The 22,658-nt window shown below is 45.0% G+C and overlaps 1 protein-coding gene across 2 annotated transcripts in view; it reads left to right on the forward strand.

Annotated features, from left to right (window-relative positions):
• The first annotated feature begins 348 nt into the window (after positions 1 to 348).
• CYP19A1 (cytochrome P450 family 19 subfamily A member 1) overlaps positions 349 to 22,658 on the forward strand; it is a 60,240-nt gene continuing 37,930 nt past the window's right edge. For both annotated transcript variants that reach the window (XM_068272518.1, XM_068272519.1), the window contains exons 1-2: positions 349 to 490; positions 10,775 to 10,929. In XM_068272518.1, the coding sequence (XP_068128619.1) occupies positions 432 to 490; positions 10,775 to 10,929 (214 nt within the window). In that variant the 5' untranslated portion in view covers positions 349 to 431. The remainder of the gene's footprint in view (positions 491 to 10,774; positions 10,930 to 22,658) is intronic.

Raw genomic sequence — 22,658 nt, forward strand, 5'->3', positions numbered from 1 at the left:
TATGCTGTAGTCTGATCTGGTCCCGACCCAGACATAAACTGTTACCTGATGTTAATACCTGATGTTTAATGCTTTCAGGCAGAGAAAGAAAAAAAGGAACACAGGCTAGATATTTGTGTGCTTGGCACTGTACATACACATGTCTATCTCATCATGTCACATGTCACCTCAGTTGTCCTTTAAGATCAGAGAAAAGAAAGATAAGTACATAAAGCCTGATATTATTTTAACTAGTGATTTTCATCATGATTGCTCAGCACTTAGTAACTTCGCTATTGTGGACTACTGCATTACTGCACTACAAACATGGTAATATAGTTAAACATTTTCTTGTTTCAGGTCCTTCCTACTGTCTGGGGTTGGGTCCTCTGATTTCCTATGGAAGATTTCTGTGGAAAGGAATTGGGAGTGCTTCAAATTACTACAATAGTATGTATGGAGAATTTGTAAGAGTTTGGATTAATGGCGAGGAAACACTAATCATAAGCAAGTAAGTAAATCATTACCAGAGTTCATGTCTATGTTTTATCTTATAAAGACAAGGACAGTGGGTTGGTAACTGTTAAACAAGTGAATTTTTCTCTCGGTGGATGACGTGCGTGAGGATCTAAGCATTCCATGTGAAATACTAACACAGTTGAAAGACTGAGTAGAGTAATATTCACAATAACACAAACATTGATCATTTAACAGCCATGTTTTCCACCTTGTACAATGCCAATGCATTTTACGAATGTGGTATTTCGCCAGGTTTGTTGTTTGAACAAGGTTGATTAATAGTTATTCTGCAATGCTGTGCACTTAAAGAGACTCTGTAACAAAATTTTCAGTCTTATTTCTTCTATCCTATGAGTTCCCATACCTGTTCTAATGTGGTCTGTCTTACTGCAGCCTTTCCTAGTTGCACAGTGGCTGTATTATATCTGTTATATAAGCTAATTTCTTTTCTTTGATGGCATTGTTGGGCTCAGGCACTCAGGCTGGAATTTGCAGCGCTGCTTGTGATAGGATAGAAGCTATACACACCCTCTCCACGCCCCCTGCAAGCTCTGTGTGAGTCACAGACAGAGCTTCTCAGAGCCTATCACAAGCTTTTAGCAGCCATGTCTTTTGTTTGTAAACACTGCCTAAAACTGGCAATTATAAGCCAGGATTGCAGCAGGGAGAGGCAGAAACAGCACAGAGGGGCCCAGGAGAACATAATAAATAGAATAATATGCTTTTTACTGTAAGAATTTTAGAGTACAGATTCTCTTTAAAGTGTACCAGAGCTGTAAATGTAAAAAGATTTTATACATACCCGGGGCTTCCTCCAGCCCCATTCACTCTGATCGCTCCCACGCCGCTGTCCTCTGCTGCCTGTAGCTTCAGGAACCGGGTCCCCGCACTTCCGTCATTCGGAGCCAGTCTACGCAGGAAAAGTGCGCCCTCTATGTATTAATCCAGCAGCTGCTGGAGAGATACGCAAAGAGTGCACTTCTCCTGCGTAGCTGGCCACGACTGACGTCAGTGACGGAACCCGGTTCCCGAAGCTGCAGGCCGCAGAGGACAGTGGCTTGGGAGCGATCGGAGCAGATGGGGCTGGAGGAAGCCCGAGGTATATTTAAAATCTTTTTAATTTTACAGCCCTGAGTCCCTTTAATGATATGTAGTATGTATTTCATAGCTGTGCAGCAAGGTTTCTGGAACATTTTCTTGAAAAATATCAAAACTACTATATACACAATTGCAGCATAAAGGACTTGACAATATCAGAAAAAAAAACATTAGTTACAAAATGTAGTAAATCAAAGCAAACAGCAAAAATATGAAACATGATGTTGTGTGGCCCTTTATGAATGCAATGTAAAAAAATACATGTTATTACAACAGGAAAGCCGTGATAGTGAAAATAATTTTTTACTGGGTGTGTAAATAAACACATCTTTATCTTTCTTAAAAATATTATTTGCAGCACTGTCAATGAAATGAATTGTGTTAATTTTCACTCCTTATATATATCTTGGAGTTACTAACCAGGCATATTACTGTTTATGAGTGCAACGCATTATTTCTTGGATATAAACAATACAGTATAATACCTGCAATTTTAATGACAAAGTTGAAAAGTACAACTAGTAGTAAGAACATATCGATAAAATAGCTAGATATATAGAGAAAAACTCAGTCTCCCACTCTCCTCTGCATAGATGAAAAGATTTAAATATTTCATCCTCCCTAGATATATTCAACTGCTGAGCTACACTCTAGCTGAACTCTTGGCTTTTTGATGATCAAGTAGGCCATGGGAGGGTTAATAACCATGAAGTAGGAGTAGGTAGTGGAAGGTTAGTATTAGGCACAAATAGGGGAGGGTTAGTGTAAGAATTAGGGTACAGAACGTGATAGAAGAATATTGGTATAATTACCAATATTTTACCAATATATCAGGGATATTCTACTACCGGTATAACCTGATGCCCATATTTCCTTGAACCCCTACTACATGTATGCCTACCATAAAACACACAATATTTAATTTTCTGTCAGACGTCAGAAAAGATATGATGGAATGTTAATATGATGACTGTTACCACCACTAGCTTTGTACTACTAGATGCAGACAGTGGCATAGCAATAGGGGTTACAGAGGCCTTGACTGCATCAGTGCCCAAGGGCCAGGGTGGCAAAATAAAAAGGGAAGATATGTGCTGCACCACTTCATAGATCATCAGAATGTTCCAGATGCCAACAAGCCTCAATCCCCCAACGGGCTTCGATTCACTAAGCAGTTTAGACTAGTCTACAGATGGTTTTTAGTCTACTGATTGTTTGGTGTAATGTTTTAGACCTGTTTTTAGATCTGGCCTAACATTCAGTAATTACACAATTCAAAAGGCAAACAAGGAGTAACCACGCCCACTTTTTCTGACAGAGATTAGACCAGCTGATTTCTTTCTAAACTAATTCTGTGATGTATTTAAGATGTGAGGATGGAACCTTTTGAATTAATTATGCAGGAGTTTAATTGTATGCAGAGGAGAGTTCAAAGGAGAGGGATGTCAGTCATAGCTACTCGTTTGTGAATTGCATCTTTTGATAATTTCCGCTTGGGGCCGTTTTGGGGAGCTGGAGGGGTCGCAGCATGAGGGGAAAGCCATGCTGCACTTCGGTGGGGAGTGACATAGTCACTGGCGTAACAATAGGCCCTGCAATCCCGGGGGGGGGGGGCGCTTGGGCCGTGTTGGAGGCTGGAGGGGTCGTAGCATAAGGGGAAAGCCATGCTGCACTTCGACGGGGAGGGGGGACGGTCCCACCTCCCTCACCTCAGGCTCTCCCCTCTGCACTCCCCTCCAGCGTTGAATAGTTTGTGTATGCAGGCGGGGCAGCGGCAGATACATACCTTCTGTGCGCTCCAGCGTGGACGTTCCTCTCTCTAGCCTCTGACGCGACTTCCTGTTTATACAGGAAGTCACGTCAGATACTGGAGAGAGAGAGGCCGAGGTGAGGAGTTTAACCACTTGAGGACCTAGGGCTTTCTACCCCTTAAGGACCGGCCACTTTTTTTCCATTCAGACCACTGCAGCTTTCACGGTTTATTGCTCGCTCATACAACCTACCACCTAAATGAATTTTGGCTCCTTTTCTTGTCACTAATAAAGCTTTCTTTTGGTGCTATTTGATTGCTCCTGCGATTTTTACTTTTTATTATATTCATCAAAAAAGACATGAATTTTGGCAAAAAAATGATTTTTTTAACTTTCTGTGCTGACATTTTTCAAATAAAGTAAAATTTCTGTATACATGCAGCACGGAAAATGTGGACAAACATGTTTTGGATAAAAAAAAACCCATTCAGTGTATATTTATTGGTTTGGGTAAAAGTTATAGCGTTTACAAACTATGGTGCAAAAAGTGAATTTTCCCATTTTCAAGCATCTATGACTTTTCTGACCCCCTGTCATGTTTCATGAGGGGCTAGAATTCCAGGATAGTATAATTACCCCCCAAATGACCCCATTTTGGAAAGAAGACATCCCAAAGTATTCACTGAGAGGCATAGTGAGTTCATAGAAGATATTATTTTTTGTCACAAGTAAGCGGAAAATGACACTTTGTGACAAAAAAAAAAAGTTTCCATTTCTTCTAACTTGCGACAAAAAAAATGAAATCTGCCACAGACTCACCATGCCCCTCTCTGAATACCTTGAAGTGTCTACTTTCCAAAATGGGGTCATTTGTGGGGTGTGTTTACTGTCCTCGCATTTTGGGGGGTGCTAATTTGTAAGCACCCATGGAAAGCCTAAAGGTGCTCATTGGACTTTGGGCCCCTTAGCGCAGTTAGGCTGCAAAAAAGTGCCATACATGTGGTATTGCCGTACTCGGGAGATGTAGTATAATGTGTTTTGGGGTGTATTTTTACACATATCCATGCTGGGTGGGAGAAATACCTCTGTAAATGACAATTGTTTGATTTTTTTTACACACAATTGTCCATTTACAGAGAGATTTCTCCCACCCAGCATGGGTATGTGTAAAAATACACCCCAAAACACATTATACTACTTCTCCTGAGTACGGCGATACCACATGTGTGACACTTTTTTGCAGCCTAGGTGCGCTAAGGGGCCCAACGTCCTAATCACAGGTCATTTTGAGGCATTTGTTTTCTAGACTACTCCTCACGGTTTAGGGCCCCTAAAATGCCAGGGCAGTATAGGAACCCCACAAGTGACCCCATTTTAGAAAGAAGACACCCCAAGGTATTCCGTTAGGTGTATGGTGAGTTCATAGAAGATTTTATTTTTTGTCACAAGTTAGTGAAAAATGACACTTTGTGAAAAAAAAAAAAAAAATCAATTTCCGCTAACTTTTGACAAAAAATAAAATCTTCTATGAACTCGTCATACACCTAACAGAATACATTGGGGTGTCTTTTTTCTAAAATGGGGTCAGTTTCTGGGGTTCCTATACCGCCCTGGCATTTTACGGGCCCAAAACCGTGAGTAGTCTGGAAACCAAATGTCTCAAAATGACTGTTCAGGGGTATAAGCATCTGCAAATTTTGATGACAGGTGGTCTATGAGGGGGCGAATCTTGTGGAACCGGTCATATGCAGGGTGGCCTTTTAGATGACAGGTTGTATTGGGCCTGATCTGATGGATAGGAGTGCTAGGGGGGTGACAGGAGGTGATTGATGGGTGTCTCAGGGGGTGGTTAGAGGGGAAAATAGATGCAATCAATGCACTGGGGAGGTGATCGGAAGGGGGTCTGAGGGGGATCTGAGGGTTTGGCCGAGTGATCAGGAGCCCACACGGGGCAAATTAGGGCCTGATCTGATGGGTAGGTGTGCTAGGGGGTGACAGGAGGTGATTGATGGGTGTCTCAAGGTGTGATTAGAGGGGGGAATAGATGCAAGCAATGCACTGGTGAGGTGATCAGGGCTGGGGCCTGAGGGCATTCTGAGGGTGTGGGCAGGTGATTGAGTGCCCTAGGGGCAGATAGGGGTCTAATCTGATAGGTAGCAGTGACAGGGGGTGATTGATGGGTAATTAGTGGGTGTTTAGGGTAGAGAACAGATATAAACACTGCCCTTGGGAGGTGATCTGACGTCGGATCTGCGGGCGAACTATTGGTGTGGGTGGGTGATCAGATTGCCCGCAAGGGGCAGGTTAGGGGCTGATTGATGAGTGGCAGTAACAGGGGGTGATTGATGGGTGGCAGTGACAGGGGGTGATTGATGGGTGATTGACCGGTGATTGACAGGTGATCAGTGGGTTATTACAGGGAAGAAGAGATGTAACTAATGCACTGGCGAATTGATAAGGGGGGGTCTGAGGGCAATCTGAGCGTGTAGGCGGGTGATTGGATGCCCGCAAGGGGCAGATTAGGGTCTGATCTGATGGGTAACAGTGACAGGTGGTGATAGGGGGTGATTGATGGGTAATTAGTGGGTGTTTAGAGGAGACAATAGATGTAAACACTGCGTTTGGGTGGTGATCTGATGTCGGATCTGCGGGCGATCTATTGGTGTGGGTGGGTGATCAGATTGCCCGCAAGGGGCAGGTTAGGGGCTGATTGATGGGTGGCAGTGACAGGGGGTGATTGATGGGTGGCAGTGACAGGGCGTGATTGATGGGTGATTGACAGGTGATCAGTGGGTTATTACAGGGAAGAACAGATGTAAATATTGCACTGGCGAATTGATAAGGGGGGGTCTGAGGGCAATCTGAGCGTGTAGGCGGGTGATTGGGTGCCCGCAAGGGGCAGATTAGGGTCTGATCTGATGGGTAACAGTGACAGGTGGTGATAGGGGGTGATTGATGGGTGATTGATGGGTAATTAGTGGGTGTTTAGAGGAGAGAATAGATGTAAACACTGCGTTTGGGTGGTGATCTGATGTCGGATCTGCGGGCGATCTATTGGTGTGGGTGGGTGATCAGATTGCCCGCAAGGGGCAGGTTAGGGGCTGATTGATGGGTGGCAGTGACAGGGGGTGATTGATGGGTGATTGACAGGTGATTGACAGGTGATCAGGGGGCTAGATGCATACAGTACACGGGGGGGGGGGGGGGGGGTCTGGGGAGAATCTGAGGGGTGGGGGGGGTGATCAGGAGGGGGCAGTGGGCAGGGGGGAGGGGGGAGATAAAAAAAAATAGCGTTGACAGATAGTGACAGGGAGTGATTGATGGGTGATTAGGGGGGTGATTGGGTGCAAACAGGGTTCTGGGGGGTGGGCAGGGGGGGGGGTCTGAGGGGTGCTGTGGGCGATCTGAGGCAGGGGGGGGAGAAATCAGTGTGCTTGGGTGCAGACTAGGGTGGCTGCAGCCTGCCCTGGTGGTCCTTCGGACACTGGGACCACCAGGGCAGGAGGCAGCCTGTATAATACACTTTGTAAACATTACAAAGTGTATTATACACTTTGTATGCGGCGATCGCGGGGTTAACATCCCGCCGGCGCTTCCATATAGCCGGCGGGATGTCGCAGCGGGCGAGCGGTGACAGGCGCCGGCGGAGGATCGCGTCACGGATGACGCGATCGCTCCGCCCATGCCCTTACAAGGACCGCCGCCTCTGTGGGTGAGCCGGTCCTTAAGGGCTCCACTTCCCGGCCGCCCCTGTGCGTTAGGCGGTCGGGAAGTGGTTAATTGTATGCAGAGGAGAGTTCAAAGGAGAGGGATGTCAGTCATAGCTACTCGTTTGTGAATTGCATCTTTTGATAATTTTCCCTGCTTTACCCACCTAATGACCAAATGGTTTAGACCAGGTCTAAAAACAGGTCTAAAACATTCGGTAATAGTGAATTCCCCTTTAATGCAACTAACCAAACCATCAGTAGACTAAAAACCATCAGTAGACTAGTCTAAACTGCTTAGTGAATTGAGCCCTTAAGTCTGATGTCGTACATCCTGATAGGCAGTGAGCCTGTACAGGGGTGTGGCTTCAGCTAACAAAGCAATCACTGTTCCTGCATACCCATACAGGGGGAGTGTGTTAGGTTGACTGGCTGTGAATAACAGGTTGTCAGTCGCTGAAGATCTAAGATCAACAGTGATATGTGAGGGTGTAGGCTAGTGTTGTATTTTATTTTCTGGTTGAACTCAATGGACGTATGTATTTTTTCAGTCCAAATAACTATGTACAGGAGCATAACAAGGTCCCACCGGGCCCCCCTGCAGAAATACTGCTTGGGGCCATTTTGGGGAGCTGGAGGGGTCGCAGCATGAGGGGAAAGCCATGCTGCACTTCGGTGGGGAGTTACATAGTCACTGGCGTAAGATTAGGCCCAGCAGTCCCTGGGGGGGGCCCGGGCCCCCCACCTGGGGCCCGCTTGGGCCGTTTTGGGGGCTGGAGGGGTCGTAGCATAAGGGGAAAGCCATGCTGCTCTTCGACGGGGAGGGGGGACGGTCCCACCTCCCTCACCTCAGGCTCTCCCCTCTGCACTCCCCTCCAGCGTTGAATAGTTTGTGTTTGCAGGCGGGGCAGCGGCAGATACATACCTTCTGTGCGCTCCAGCGTGGACGTTCCTCTCTCTAGCCTCTGACGTGACTTCCTGTTTATACAGGAAGTCACGTCAGACACTGGAGAGAGAGAGGCCGAGGTGAGGGAGGGGGGACCGTCCCCCCTCCCCGTCGAAGTGCAGCATGGCTTTCCCCTTATGCTACGACCCCTCCAGCCCCCAAAACGGCCCAAGCGGGCCCCAGGAGGGGGGCCCGCCCCCCCCTCCCCGCAGGTACTGCAGGGCCTATTGTTACGCCAGTGACTATGTAACTATGACCTAATGCTGCAAAATGCTGGAACTGATTTCCATGACTATTTAGCAAAAATTACAACAAAAACTAAAACACGTTTTACAGAGTTTTTTGAGGCTTTGATCACATCTAAAATCGCACTGACGCCAGCGTTTTGCGATTTTGTGAGTGATTTTTTTTCTCCCTCCCGGCGCTTACCTTCACGTTACTATTTTTTGTAAAGTTCTTTTGCAGAGCGATTTGATTTTACACTTTCTGACACAAGTCAGGAAGTGAACGCTTTGACCCAGGAAAGAATAAATACAATGTATTTATTCTTAAAAGCGCGAATGCAATTGCTGCATAAAGCGAGTTTGTGAGCGTTTTGTGTTTTTCCTATACCGTCCATTATAGCAGAATCGCCCTAAAAAAAGTACAGGCAGCTCTTTGCTGAGCGGAAAGCAGACGAAACGCGCTGATATGAACTATCCCATAGAGATTCATTGCACAAGCGAGTATAGGGCGTTTTTTAAAATCGCCGGCATTCAAAAAAACCGCAAAACTCCCTAGGTGTGAACAAGCCCTTAAGCATGGTTAATTCAAAATACTTGTGCCTGAAGTGGGGCTTGACTTTCACATTTATCTTTCATCTCATCTAGATGAGTGGTGTGACTGCAGTAATCTGTCTGTTTTAGGTTATGGCATCTTGTGCATCTTTATAGCTCGCTGACTTTACTCAGTACTTGATAAGCCTGTACAGGGGCCTGAACAGAAAGGGCTCGATTCAGTAAGCAGTGCTAACTGTTAGCACGCTTCTGAAAAGCCCCTTATCACGCCTAAACTCAGTTTAGGCGTGATAAAATAAACTCGCGCGCAAAGTTTTGCGCGTAAAGTTTTACGCGCGTAAACGTTTACGCGCGTAAAGTTTACACACGCAATGCCATTAAACCCTATGCAACATTTCGTGCGCACCGGACTTTGCGCGCGTAAAACTTTGCGCGTGATCTGATTTTAGAAACGGTGCTAACTTACTTAGCACCCTGGTTAACACGCCTAAAGTCTTTAGGCATGCTAAGTAGGTTAGCACCGTTTACTGAATCGAGCCCAAAATGTTTGTTCATTTCAGCAATGCAAATTGTCAATTATAAAGTTTGAACACCAAAGGAGTGTAAATGAGAGAGTGCAATAAATTAATAAATGAAATGAATTATCCCCCCCATAGGTAGATCCATGTATGCCGTCTATCTGTACAATATACAATTAAAGGGACGGCTTCCATAAAATTGACATATTCCTACGTTGTTACTACACTAGTCTTTTATAATGTGATGAACTAACGGGACAGCCTGCGAGGGGACAGGGGGGAGAATGGGAAAGCTCAAAAGAACCCAGAGCCTTCCCTCTCCTCAGGTAAGTGTCTGTTTTTTTGTTTTTTTTTAAATTATGCTTCAGACTCTTTTTAAACAATACCAGTTGCCTGGCAGTCCTGCTGATCTATTTGGCTGCAGTAGTGTCTAAATAACACCAGAAACAAGCATGCAGCTAATCTTGTCAGATCTGACAATAATGTCAGAAACACCTGATCTGCTGCATGCTTGTTCAGGGTCTACAGCTAAGAGTATTGGAGGCAGAGGATCAGCAGCATTGCCATGCAACTGGTATTACTTAAAGCGGACCCAAACCAAACATTTTTTTTAATTAAAACTATTTAGTTGCACCACTCTGACAAATACAAAGATAAATAAACACTCCTTCAAGCCTATGAGCTTTTCAGTGACTGCTTTTCACTCTTCTGTTTTCATAACTAGGGTTATACTGGGGGCAGCCATTAGCAATTCCTCCATTGCTGGACACCACCTACTCCACCAGTCTGCCGGATTCTGTCGCGGCAATATGAAAGGAAGGGAGGGGTTCCTGCAATAAATGTAAAATATTTTATATTTGTCATCATGCAGCTGAAAAAAGGCTGCTATTTATTATTATAATTTAGAAAATAGATTTTATTTCTGAAATCTTGTAATTTTAATTTGGGTCCACTATAAAGGGAAATAAACATGGCAGCCTCCATATAACTCTCACCCCAGGTTCACTTTGACTTCACTTCATGTAATATACGGAGATAAAATGAATGGATTTTATTTTTTATCAAAACTGGGGACTCCTCTTAAAGCAGTGTTATGTGACCAATTAGGCTACTGAATCATCGGGACTGAAATATTAACTTTTCCTCTTCCTTTAATTCTTGCTAAGCAATTCCCTTTCATATGTTCAGAAAGAATTACAAAAATAAAGACGGGAGGATCAAAAGAGAGCAGCCGTGTGGTCTCCCCTAATATCAGCCATAAATGACATTATCCTGGCCTACTAGCAGCCGTTAGCTTGTAATACAGGTACAGTCTCTATTACCCACAGCCCCCGGCACTTTCATGTTTCCTGATCACAGGGGCCTCCATCCTGGAGAATTGCGGAGGGGGGGGGGGAACATTCCATTTAAAACAGATTTTTCCTTTTAATAAGCAGCGCCTCTCCTCGTGGCAGTAATATATTTTATTATCTTTCTAAAGGTCTTCAGCAACATGTCATGTGATGAAGCACAGTCATTATGTGTCAAGGTTTGGCAGCAAACTAGGATTACAGTGTATTGGCATGAATGAAAATGGGATTATATTTAACAGTAATCCATCGCTGTGGAGGGTGATCCGGCCATTCTTCAACAGAGGTATGTTTGTTTTCTGTATTGAAGAAACCCAGTTTTTCCCCTGTAAATGTGATTTCTCTTTCAGACACAAGAAAACTGTCTGTGCTTTCATAGACATTGTTATGGATTTAATAGTCAACCACTGCTTGTGTCTGTTGTGCATCTACAGCTAGGAAATCTTGCTCATAATAATAAAGTGCACTTAAATATCTCTTTTCCAAGGCACAACCAAATTACTTGTGCAACCCCTGATTGTTTCACGTCTTGATCACTGCAACTCCCAGGGCCGGATTTACCATAAGGCACTGTAGGCACGTGCCTACAGGCGCCTGATGATGGAAAGGCGGCTGCCTCCCCTCTCAGAGTGCCTTTCTCCCTCCTTCCCTATGCAGAGTCCTGAAGAGAGTATACATGAGAGGTTACTTTGGCTACCTAATACTTCAGGGCACCTCTAGCTACTTAATATTGAGGGTACATCTGCCTACCTAATACTAAGGTGCACCTGTAGCTACCTATTAAAGGTTTAGGGAAGTAATGGAGAAGTGACAGCCAGAAATATTGTAGTGCGGTTTGGCAGGTGTTTGTAGGTTCATGGAGGTTGACGTCTAAGGTGCCAGGACATCTGTGCCTATAGGCTCCTTTGAGGTAAATCTGGGCCTGGCAACTCCCTGTGGCCTTCATACTACTGGGCCCACTCCACTCCATCATGAACTCTGGGCCACAACTCATCCACCTCTCCCCTCACTCCTCTTATGCAGTAACCTACTCTGTCAGTCCCTCCACTGGCTACCTGCCACATAAAGGATAGAGTTCAAGATCCTAGCTCTCACCTACAAGACACTTTACACTCTAGCTCTTTCTTTGTTAATCACTTGTCTTCAGATTCAGATACTGCCCTGCATGAAATCTCCCCTCTATTAAACACCTTATCTCTAGTGATCTCTTCTCTTTCTCACATAAGAGACTTCAATCTAATTTCTCCCCTTGTGAACAATAGACGACAGAAGGAGGCACTCCACTGGCTTGAATCAGCATTTACACCTGAGAACCTGAGGCGGGCAGATGGGACACAGAGGTATGTTCTCTGCCTCATAACATACCTCTGTGTCCCCCCAAGATTGGGGACATTATTTGTCGCCATCTCAGTAATAAACACAGGGAGAGGGATTCCCTGTTCAAAATGCCCGCCAGGGGCATTCTTACAGGATTTCCAGAGCTGCCATTGGGCATCTCTCTCTCTCTCTCTGGCCACGCCCCCTGTCTCTCTCCCGCCTCCCTGCACGCTGGATGAAAGAATGAATCTCTCATCCCAACGTCATGACCTATAGGTTATGAAAGTAAAAGTGGGCCAGTGCGGTCCACAGGTGCGGTGTGGAGCGGCGTTTTTTGCGGCTACCTGATCCGCTTAGCCTCAAGGTTTGGGTAGCCTACTTTTTTAATTTTTTTGAGCCCACCTTGGGCTCTGCCCGTAACATGTAGTGTGTGAGACATGCAATAAACTGAACGCTAGTTCAAGCCAGTGGGGAGTCTCCTTCTGTCATCTATTGTTCACAGTATGGTGGCGGGAGTGGTGTACCTGCCTGAAGGAGTAGCATCAGCAAAAGCTCTCCAAAAAAGGTTAGAGCAGTAAATGAGAGATTTTGAGTTTGCTGCGTTAATTTCTCCCCTTCTCTGTTACTTTCTTCAACAACATCTTTGTCACTCACCCACATTACCATCTTTAGGCTCAACCCAAAATCTCACCGCTACATGTAAGCATATAACTCACTTAGGACATTCTAACTAGCCACTGGTCACCACACTAATGCTAGGTACACAGGATACAATTTTCTGGCAGATTTACCTGCCAGATCGATTTTTTCCAACATGTCCGATCTGAATTTCGATGAACGATTTTATGATCGATTTCCGTTGACTTATATGGAAATTGATCAGAAAATCAATCAGAAAATTGATCGAAATTCAGATCAGACATGTTGGAAAAAATTGATCTGGCAGGTAAATCTGCCAGAAAATTGTATCCTGTGTACCTAGCATTAGTGTGGTGACCAGTGGCTAGTTAGAATGTCCTAAGTGAGTGGCAGGTAAAATTGTATTGTGTGTACCTAGCATAACACCCTGTACACAGCTTCTCCTTATCTATTGTCCTGCCACCCCACCTCCCTGGAATGTAAGCTCAGATACGTTAGGCTCTTTCCATTTTTTTACTGCTGTGTGATGAGGGTACTTATCTTGATCTGCTCAATTTTGTATCACTTACATCCCATTGTTTTGTACCTCTATTTTTTTAATGTACTAAATGATGATAATAATAGGAATTCAGTCAGGCATATTTGGTAAAGAGTGCACAGTGTTTTATTATAGTGTGTGGTAAAACAGTGTAAAGCAATGCAGGTTTTCATTGCAAGTTGGGCCTAAAGGATAAATATATAGTTTTGTTAAGAAAAACAAGCAGGTATAGCTACAAGGCTAGACATTGTAATTCTAATCAGTTCCATATATTACTATGATTAAATAGTTAGATTACTAGTTGAAACTAAATTATTAGATTACTAAAAACGAAATTACTAGATTACTAGAAACTAGATTACTAGAAACTAGATTACTAGAAACTAGATTACTAGTTGAGTAGTTAAAATGTGTTATAATGATCTGTGATCAATAGTACCGTATATTACTCAGTACTTGCATTATAAACCTTAGTGCCATGTTACTAGAATATAACTGTAATGGTTTAATGTTAAAGTGGCATTGAGCTCACATTCTCACTCAGTATAATGTGCTGAAGTATAGTTAGCTGTTGTGCAGGGAGGATGACAGAGTGGAGGGGGCACGTTATAAGATGTGGTGGGGCTTCTGATGTAGTGAATACAATTTAGAAATCTTGCCTTCATTTGTTAAGCTGCCATGGGTTTAACCACTTAAGGACCACGGGATTTTCTTCTGACCGGTGCTGCGTGGACTCTCCAGCCCGCAGCACCGATCAGGAAATAGCCAGGGCGATCAGACTTCCCCCCTTTTTTCCCCACTAGGGGGATGTCCTGCTGGGGGGGTCTGATCGCCGCCGGCTACCCGCACTTTCCGGGGGGGGGGCTCTTCAAAGCCCCCCTCCGCAGCGCTTTCCGCCCTCCCCGGCTTTCCCTCCCTCTCCCTTACCATGTGAGCGGCGCAGGACGGATATCCGTCCTGCGCCTGATAGGATAGGCTTCTGCCTATCAGATGCCGGAGATCCCCGGCCAATCAGAGGCCGGGGATCGCCGATCTACGTCACGGCGCTGCTGCCCAGCACCGTCGTGTGATGTAAACAGCGGGGATTTCTTCCCCACATGTTTACATTATGTGTGCGAGCCGCGATCGGCAGCTCGCACACTGTTCACGGAGACAGTCTCCGTGAACTAGCATGGAAAGGCCGCTCGATCGAGCGGCCGTTTCCATGCTATACCACTAACGACCCGCCGACGCCCACAACAACCTACCAGTACTCCCTGCAAAGGTCTGATGGCTGGGCACACAGTTTAGGCTTCTAGCCCCCCTTCTTTTGGGTCCTGAGTTAAAAAGGGCCTGCTCCTATCAGCAAATGCTGAGGTAAAGGACAACTGTAGCAAGAGGACTATGGAGGCTGCCATATTTATTTCTGTTTAAACCAATTGCCTGGCAGCCCTGCTGATCCTTTGCCTCTAATACTTTTAGCCACAGACCCTGAACAAGTATTTGCAGATCAGGTGTTTCTGACATTATTGTCAGATCTGACAGATTATCTGCATGCTTGTTTCTGGCTTGATTCAGACACTACTGCAGCCAAATAGATCAACAGGGCTGCCAGGCAACTGGTATTGTTTAAAAGGAAATAAATATGGCAGCCTCCATATTCTTCTCACTTCAGTTGTTCTTTAACTACAAAAGCAGAAGTGGATAGGCAGGCACTCAGTAATAACCCGTGGGTGCTGATAGGTACATCAGCGGCTGTGGTGTTCCCCCTCAGCAGATGCTGCGTGCTCTAGAGCGTTATCGATCAGCAGTATGGACAAACATCAAAGAGAAACAGCTGGTCTGGCACTGCAGCTTTAATTAATAACAGCAGATGTACAATTGCAGAAGAAAGTAGCGTGACATAAGGTGGTACACACAAATATATATGCAGGTACTTATCGTGCTGCTGCTGGGATGAGGGAGACGTTAGTGGGCGCCAGTGGGTGCACAGACCAACTGTTTCTCTTTGATGTTTGTTCTTTAACTACCTAAGGACCGAGTCACGCCAATGGGCGTGAACGCGGTGGCAGCCCCAGGACCGCCTAACGCCAATTAACGTCAGGTCCTGGAGCCGGCTACTGCAGCATCTCCTGCTTGAGGGGTGGAGCACCACCCCGCCTTCAGTTTCCGAGCAGCGACCGCCGCTCGGGAGACTGTTAGACGGTGAAACCGCTGTCTAATTACTTTGTAAAGCGCTGCGATCTGCAGCAGCGCTGTTCTAGGGACAGCCGTACTGTAATAGGGACAGCCGACTGTCCCCTCCAGAGTGTCGGCGGTGATCCGCTGTCATAGGCTGAAGCCTATGACAGCCAATCACAGTGATTGACTAGCGGGGGGAGGGAGGGTTCAGTAAATTAAAAAAAAATAAAGAAATGTATTTAAAAATAAATAAAATAAATATTTATAAAAAAATAAATAAACACTGTGGGGGGGATCAGACCCCACCAACAGGAAGCTCTGTTGGTGGGGAGAAAAGGGGGGGAGGTGAATCATTTGTGTGCTGTGTTGTGCGGCCCTGTAGCTTGGCCTTAAAGCTGCAGTGGCCTATTTCACAAAACATAGCCTAATCTTTAGAGGGGTTTACCACTGCGGTACTCAAGTGGTTAAATGCAGAGCAGCAGCAGCAGAGCATTATGCATTGCTGGCTTCTGGAGACGGGACAGGTCTTCTTCGCTCCCCTCCTGTCAGGGATCGTGAGCCACATGGTGATTGGCTGCACAGTGTGCAGCTACACTGAAGAGGGGAGCAAAGAAGACCTGTCCTGCCGCTGGAAGCAGGTAATGTATAATGCTCCGCCTCCACCATTCTACATTTAACTCTGCTTTTGCTGAGGGGAGCATGCTTTCTTAGCCCCACGGGCCACGCGATGGTGGGGGTCCCAGGGGCTATTGTTACACCTCTGTATGCAGCTAATCTACCACCAACATAAAAACAGAGTGACCACTTTTACTGTATAACAATTCAGTGAGTTGCCAGTGTCCAAAGATGACTTACAATCAATACTGCAAGTACATCCAGTCCCTACTCAGGAACAGGTTCTATGGAAGTCCAGCATGTGTTGTACATAATGTTATTTCTGGATACATGTTTTACTTTCAGACATCTCTGGATTTGGACATACAGTATAAACAAGATTTTTTTTTCATTGTGCTTTACTGTGTTTTAAATAGCTTACAACAGTTTATATAATGCTGTCACGTTCAGTAATAAAAATATATAAAACAAATCTTATGCGCTTAGGATAAAAAACAATAAAATTGCAAACGTGGTTCGCGTCTCAATATTGCTGTGGTTGCAATGAATTCAAAATATTTCTAAAAAGTCCGCGCTCACAATCTGAATTTAAGATACAAAATAGAGTCTCACTGTCCCCTTTCGGGTCGTCCACAGACCATCCCGGTCAAGGTTCACACTACGAGTGCCCTGGATCCTCCAAAGATGTATCAGCCAAGATTCACGTTATATGCAAAATAAAAATAAAACAAACATAGTGTGGCACTGTATGCACTAGGGAATTTTACAACACCTCTCCAAAGTGTAGACCTCCGTCACCTAACACACCACACCAACTGTGCCTGGACACCCCCCAATGTGCCCGCACTCACCCTGTTACCCTCCTAAATATCCGGAGGTAGGAATGATAGCTTTTGGGGGTGGAGGTTATCCGCACTTTCCGAGGCTCAGTAATCCACTTGTTCCATACACAGCACTATGACTGAAAAACACTCTGATAGTGTAAAACCATAAAACTTTTAATCGCTAAAAAAGTAATGCACTTACAAGCGGTAGAGGTATCATGCTGTGTATGGAACAAGTGGATTACTGAGCCTCGGAAAGTGCGGATAACCTCCACCCCCAAAAGCTATCATTCCTACCTCCGGATATTTAGGAGGGTAACAGGGTGAGTGCGGGCACATTGGGGGGTGTCCAGGCACAGTTGGTGTGGTGTGTTAGGTGACGGAGGTCTACACTTTGGAGAGGTGTTGTAAAATTCCCTAGTGCATACAGTGCCACACTATGTTTGTTTTATTTTTATTTTGCATATAACGTGAATCTTGGCTGATACATCTTTGGAGGATCCAGGGCACTCGTAGTGTGAACCTTGACCGGGATGGTCTGTGGACGACCCGAAAGGGGACAGTGAGACTCTATTTTGTATCTTAAATTCAGATTGTGAGCGCGGACTTTTTAGAAATATAGTAATAAAAATATGTAACAACAAAAACAGTACAGTACTTTTTGTACACGAGGACAACTTTGTATGAAAGTTTGAAACTCGAGTGTTTGTTGGTAGGGAGTATATGAATATTGCTTTATTAATTAGGGAAGCATTTTAAGACATTTTAAGTACACCTCTGTATAGCTTCATTAGCACTATAAGCAAAAGAACTAATAACAAATTCATACTAACTTCAGCATATGTGAAATGTTATTTCAAGCAGTATTTGCCATATACAGTACAGTGTTTGTTGAACAAGAGCGAATAGAAAGGGTATTATACTGCCACCTGCTGGCCTAAATTTGAACTACTTCTCACAATATTTGCTAATATTTTCTGTTTTGTATAATCCAGCCTCTCATCTCAGGGCCAACATTTTTAAATAAATGTTCTGATTTAAACCAACATTAAATTAAAACTCAATACGTTGTTCTAGAAATTTCTAAGTAAGTAATAATTCATATCTAGTGGATTGTGTTCATTGCTGATTGTTAATATTCCCGTTTATATTATTTCCCTAGAGTACATGATTATATTAATCCAGTTTAAGTTTGACATTTTGGAAATGATTGTGGAAATTATATAAAAAGTTGCCTTCAGCAGGATTACATTCGCTAGAATATCCTACAAATTTATAGACACTTTCCTGTGTGTTTGCCACATGTTTTACCAGTATAATAACTAACTTAAAGAGCACCAGGCGCAAATAAGCATTGATCATGTTCTAATTCCTCACCCTAAAATTCTAGTAATGGTGCATTTTCACCTCACTGGGATAGTTATGTGTCCTGTTTAAAGCATATTGTCTTTCTACACTTAAAGAGAAACTCCGACCAAGAATTGAACTTTACCCCAATCAGTAGCTGATACCCCCTTTTACATGAGACATCTATTCCTTTTCACAAACAGACCATCAGGGCAGGCCCGGCCCTAGACTTTTTGCCGCCTGAGGCAAGCGTTAAAGAAATCACCGCCCCTTCACCCCCAAGCCGTAGGTGTGGGGGGCCGCCCGAGCTGGAGGGGATAGCGGGCAGGAAGGGAGTATTGGGCCTAGCGGCGGGGAGGGGGGTCGGACCCCCCCTCCCTTGCCTGGGTCCCCCGTCCTCCGCTCCCCTCCAGCTTTAAAAATTTACGTCGCTGGCTGCAGCTATTGTAAGAGGCAACGGGCGGGGATCACTCACCTCTTCCTCATTCCAGCCTGCGCTCCACTGACGTCACTTCCTGCAGCGTAGCAGGAAGTGACGTCAGTGGAGCGCACGCTGGAATGAGGAAGAGGTGAGTGATCCCCGCCCGTTGCCTCTGATAGCTGCAGCCAGCGACGTAACTTTTTAAAGCTGGAGGGGAGCGGAGGACGGGGGACCCAAGCGAGGGAGGGGGGGTCTGACCCCCCTCCCCGCCGCTAGGCCCAATACCCCCTTCCTGCCCGCTATCCCCTCCAGCTCGGGCGGCCCCCCACACCCACGGACGGGCGGGTGCCGCCCCCCCAGAAATGCCGCCTGAGGCAAATGTTTCACCCTGCCTCATGGGCGGGCCGGCTCTGCATCAGGGGGCGCTGTATGGCTGATATTGTAGTGAAACCCCTACCACAAAGAATACTCTTGGCAGTTTCTTGTCTGTGAACCTTGCTGCATTGTAGGAAATAGCTGTGCACAGCTGTTTCCAACTGCCAAAAAAACATGAAGCAGCAACATCACCTGCCAACAGTAAAAATGTCACCATGTAATAAATGTCAGAATGTAAATCAGGGATTTAAAAGATTTTACAATGGGCAGACACTGACTAAATCATTTATACATAATTATTGTAAAAATGAAGCACTTTTTTATTACATTATTTTCATTGGAGTTCCTCTTTAAGTTCAGTCACAGGCTGCATGTGGAAGAGGGGAGTGCAGTACATAGAGGTGCACATGGAAGAGACAGTGCAGTACATAGAGGTGATCATGGAAGAGACAGTGCAGTACATAGAGGTGAACATGGAAGAGACAGTGCAGTACATAGAGGTGCACATGGAAGAGTCAGTGCAGTACATAGAGGTGCACATGGAAGAGTCAGTGCAGTACATAGAGGTGCACATGGAAGAGTCAGTGCAGTACATAGAGGTGCACATGGAAGAGTCAGTGCCGTACATGGGGATTGCACATGGAAAAGGCAGTGCAGTACATAGAGGTGCACAAAGTAGTACATAGGGGAACATATGAAAGGGGGAAATGCAGTACATTGGGGCTGCACACGGAAGAGGTGCAGTACACAGAGGTGTGACGTTTGCAGAGGCTGCACATGGAGGAGGGGAGTGTAGAACATTGGAGTTGAACATGGAAGACAGGAGTGCAGTATGTTGGAGCTGCACATGAAAGAGGGGAGTGCAGTTCACAGGGGCTGCCCATGGAAGAGGGGAGTGCAGTTCACAGGGGCTGCCCATGGAAGAGGGGAGTGCAGTGTGTTTGTGCTGCACATGGATGAGCGGAGTGCAGTATGTTTGAGCTGCACATGGAAGAGGGGAATGCAGTGTGTTTGTGCTGCACATGGATGAGCGGAGTGCAGTATGTTTGAGCTGCACATGGAAGAGGGGAGTGCAGTGTGTTTGTGCTGCACATGGAAGAGGGGAGTGTAGTACATAGCAGTTGAACATAGAAGAGGGTTGTACAGGGGGCTTGGATGGCTCCAAAAGGTACATGTGGGCAGAGGCGTATGTAGAGGGGTGCAGGCATGGCTCGTGCCATGGGCGCCAAAGCACCAAAGGCGCCATGCCTGCTCCTGTGCTGCACCGCCATACTTCTCCCTGTGCTGCGCCTCCTTGCCTCCCCGTCACTCAGACATCAGATCAGATGAATTCTGTCATCTGGGAAACATGGCTACTTATGTATGTAGGGCGCACTTGGCTTATTATTAAAAAAAGAGGACAGAGAAGGAATAAGAAGAGATATTCCCAGAAAAGTAACTTCAGCAACATTCCAAGCCAAAAAACACAGGCAACCATAACAGATGTACATAAGAAAGGATGCAGTTTTTAAAGGGGAATTGGGCTATATGACCCAGATACTCCCCTGCATGTGGGCTGTTTGAGAGGCAGGAAGGTGCTGTAAATAAGCACTGTATGTGGGACAGTAGGATGCATAGAAAACAGAATAGGGGAAGCTGTGCTTAGGGTCTGTACATGGAATGGTTCAGCTATTGTTATTGAAAATGGACAAAAGGGGCTGTTGCACATAAAAATGGAGGGGCACAAGTCAGTTGGCATAGAGAAGTAAACAATATAATTGTGATCTTCCTGTACCAATGGCAGGCCTCCCATGGCTGCACTAGGCTAAGACACAACAGTAAGTAACACACCACTGTCACTCAATCATCTGTTCAGGAGATAAAAAACAGTCCCATTCCTCCAAGAGGGCACCAACCCTGCTTTCCAAGCCTTCAGCCTATGTAGAGGGAGGCACACAACTGGCTTAGAACATCTGTTCAATTTTATTGCATGTGTTACACACTACCCTATGCGTTGTTGAATACGCCCTTGATCAGATGTACACCCGATAAAGGGCTCGTCCTGCAGCACAGGCACTTTATTCAACGCTTCTCATATATGGGGGCCAGTTAGTATATAGGTGGTCACATGATCTGGTTCTAGGTCCTAATATTGAAAATGAAAACGTTTGAATCATTATCTAAAAACACAGTAGAAACATTTATTCAAGCTACTTATCTAGCATCTGAGGTTTTGTTTTGATTTTTTTTATTTTATTTTACATCCTACTCTATATTCACTTTTCACTGATAAACTTGATGAATGTACTGACTGCATATTTCTCTTCTATGCTGTGGCAAATATTAGCATAGTGAATGTGATTTTCTTGGTAAATTCTTCTCTTCAGGATGTTTTATCCTAAATTTCAGTGTACTTCTCTGCTCTGCATTTTACATAATACAGCTTGAGTGGGAACTCTGCTGGCAATTCACTCCAAGTGCTTTGCATGATTTTCCAGCTCATTTTTAGATTGCTGTGGACAATAAGGGAATTAACCTAAATCACCAAAGAACACAAAATCATAATGCAATCAGTGTTGGGAATATCAGAGGATAGGTAACACAGCTCACTTCTGAGCAGTCACAGAAAGGCTTAACTATGAATGCTGATTGACAAGAGATTGCACAGTTTATAGTACTCAATGTTAATGGGCCTATGTGCTTAAAGGACAAACAAACATACTTTGCAAAGTTGACATAAGTTTGGCATGCCAAGCCAAGAATAAAACATTCTACCCCCAAAACAGTAACCCTTTCCAAGTATTTGCCAGTTTCTCATTGCACCCTCAGGGCTTATTTACATCTAGGGCATTTGCAGCCTTTTTTCAAGCGCAGGCCATTTTAAAAATTGTCACATGTTGCCATCTCAGGCTTGACCTTAAATGTACATAATGAAGTTAATTAAAACCTCACCCTGAACAGCAGTATGTTTCAAGTGATCTGCTTTCAAGGATTTACTGAATATATAATTTATATCATAGACACCAGTCCAATAAATGTGACTGCAATCTGTGTATACAGCTGGTAATCAGGTAAGTATTACTGCAGGGGTCTTTGCTGATCCCCCCCACGATAGTATGTGCATCTATATCATGGGGTGTAGCTATCCCACAGAAGACTCACTACCAATCGGCTGTACCCGATGTGCAGTATGGAACTGGAGTCTAATAAAGAACCAATCAATATTGGAAAATGGCCTTTTAGTGTATGGCCAGATTAAAAAATATGATGCATTACATACATATTCCCCATAGGGGAAATGAATACCTTCATAGAAGGTGCTGGGTCGAATTATTATCACCCTAAGGTTGTGTGAGCAGTGCAGGTATAGATATAGATGCCCAGAGATGTGACTCAACAATTGTTTCCCCTCATAGAAGAGACGTCGTCAGGAGTTTGTGAAACACAGCATTTACAATATATACAGTATGTACAAGCTCAATCCTCCACCCAACTAGCAAAGATTCCCCCAGCAACCCGCTCAAGTCAGAGCTGAATGTATGGTTTTGCGAAATGCTTATAAAGCCCTCTTCACATCCACCCCCTCCAGAGCTACACCCCTCCTGATTATGTATATACAGCTTACTCCCTCACCTTGACCAGCACCAGCATCGGCACTCTGTATGCCTTAATTCCTCCCCAGTATACACGCTCATTGCAGTTGTTCGCCAGCGTGTGACGTCACATCCTCCGACGTCACATTCGCTGGCCGTCAGAGCGCGCTGATAGGCTGGATTCACTGAGTGCTTTGCGTCCTACTG

This window comes from Hyperolius riggenbachi, chromosome 3 (assembly GCF_040937935.1).
Source record: "Hyperolius riggenbachi isolate aHypRig1 chromosome 3, aHypRig1.pri, whole genome shotgun sequence".
In the NCBI taxonomy this organism is placed as follows: domain Eukaryota; kingdom Metazoa; phylum Chordata; class Amphibia; order Anura; family Hyperoliidae; genus Hyperolius; species Hyperolius riggenbachi.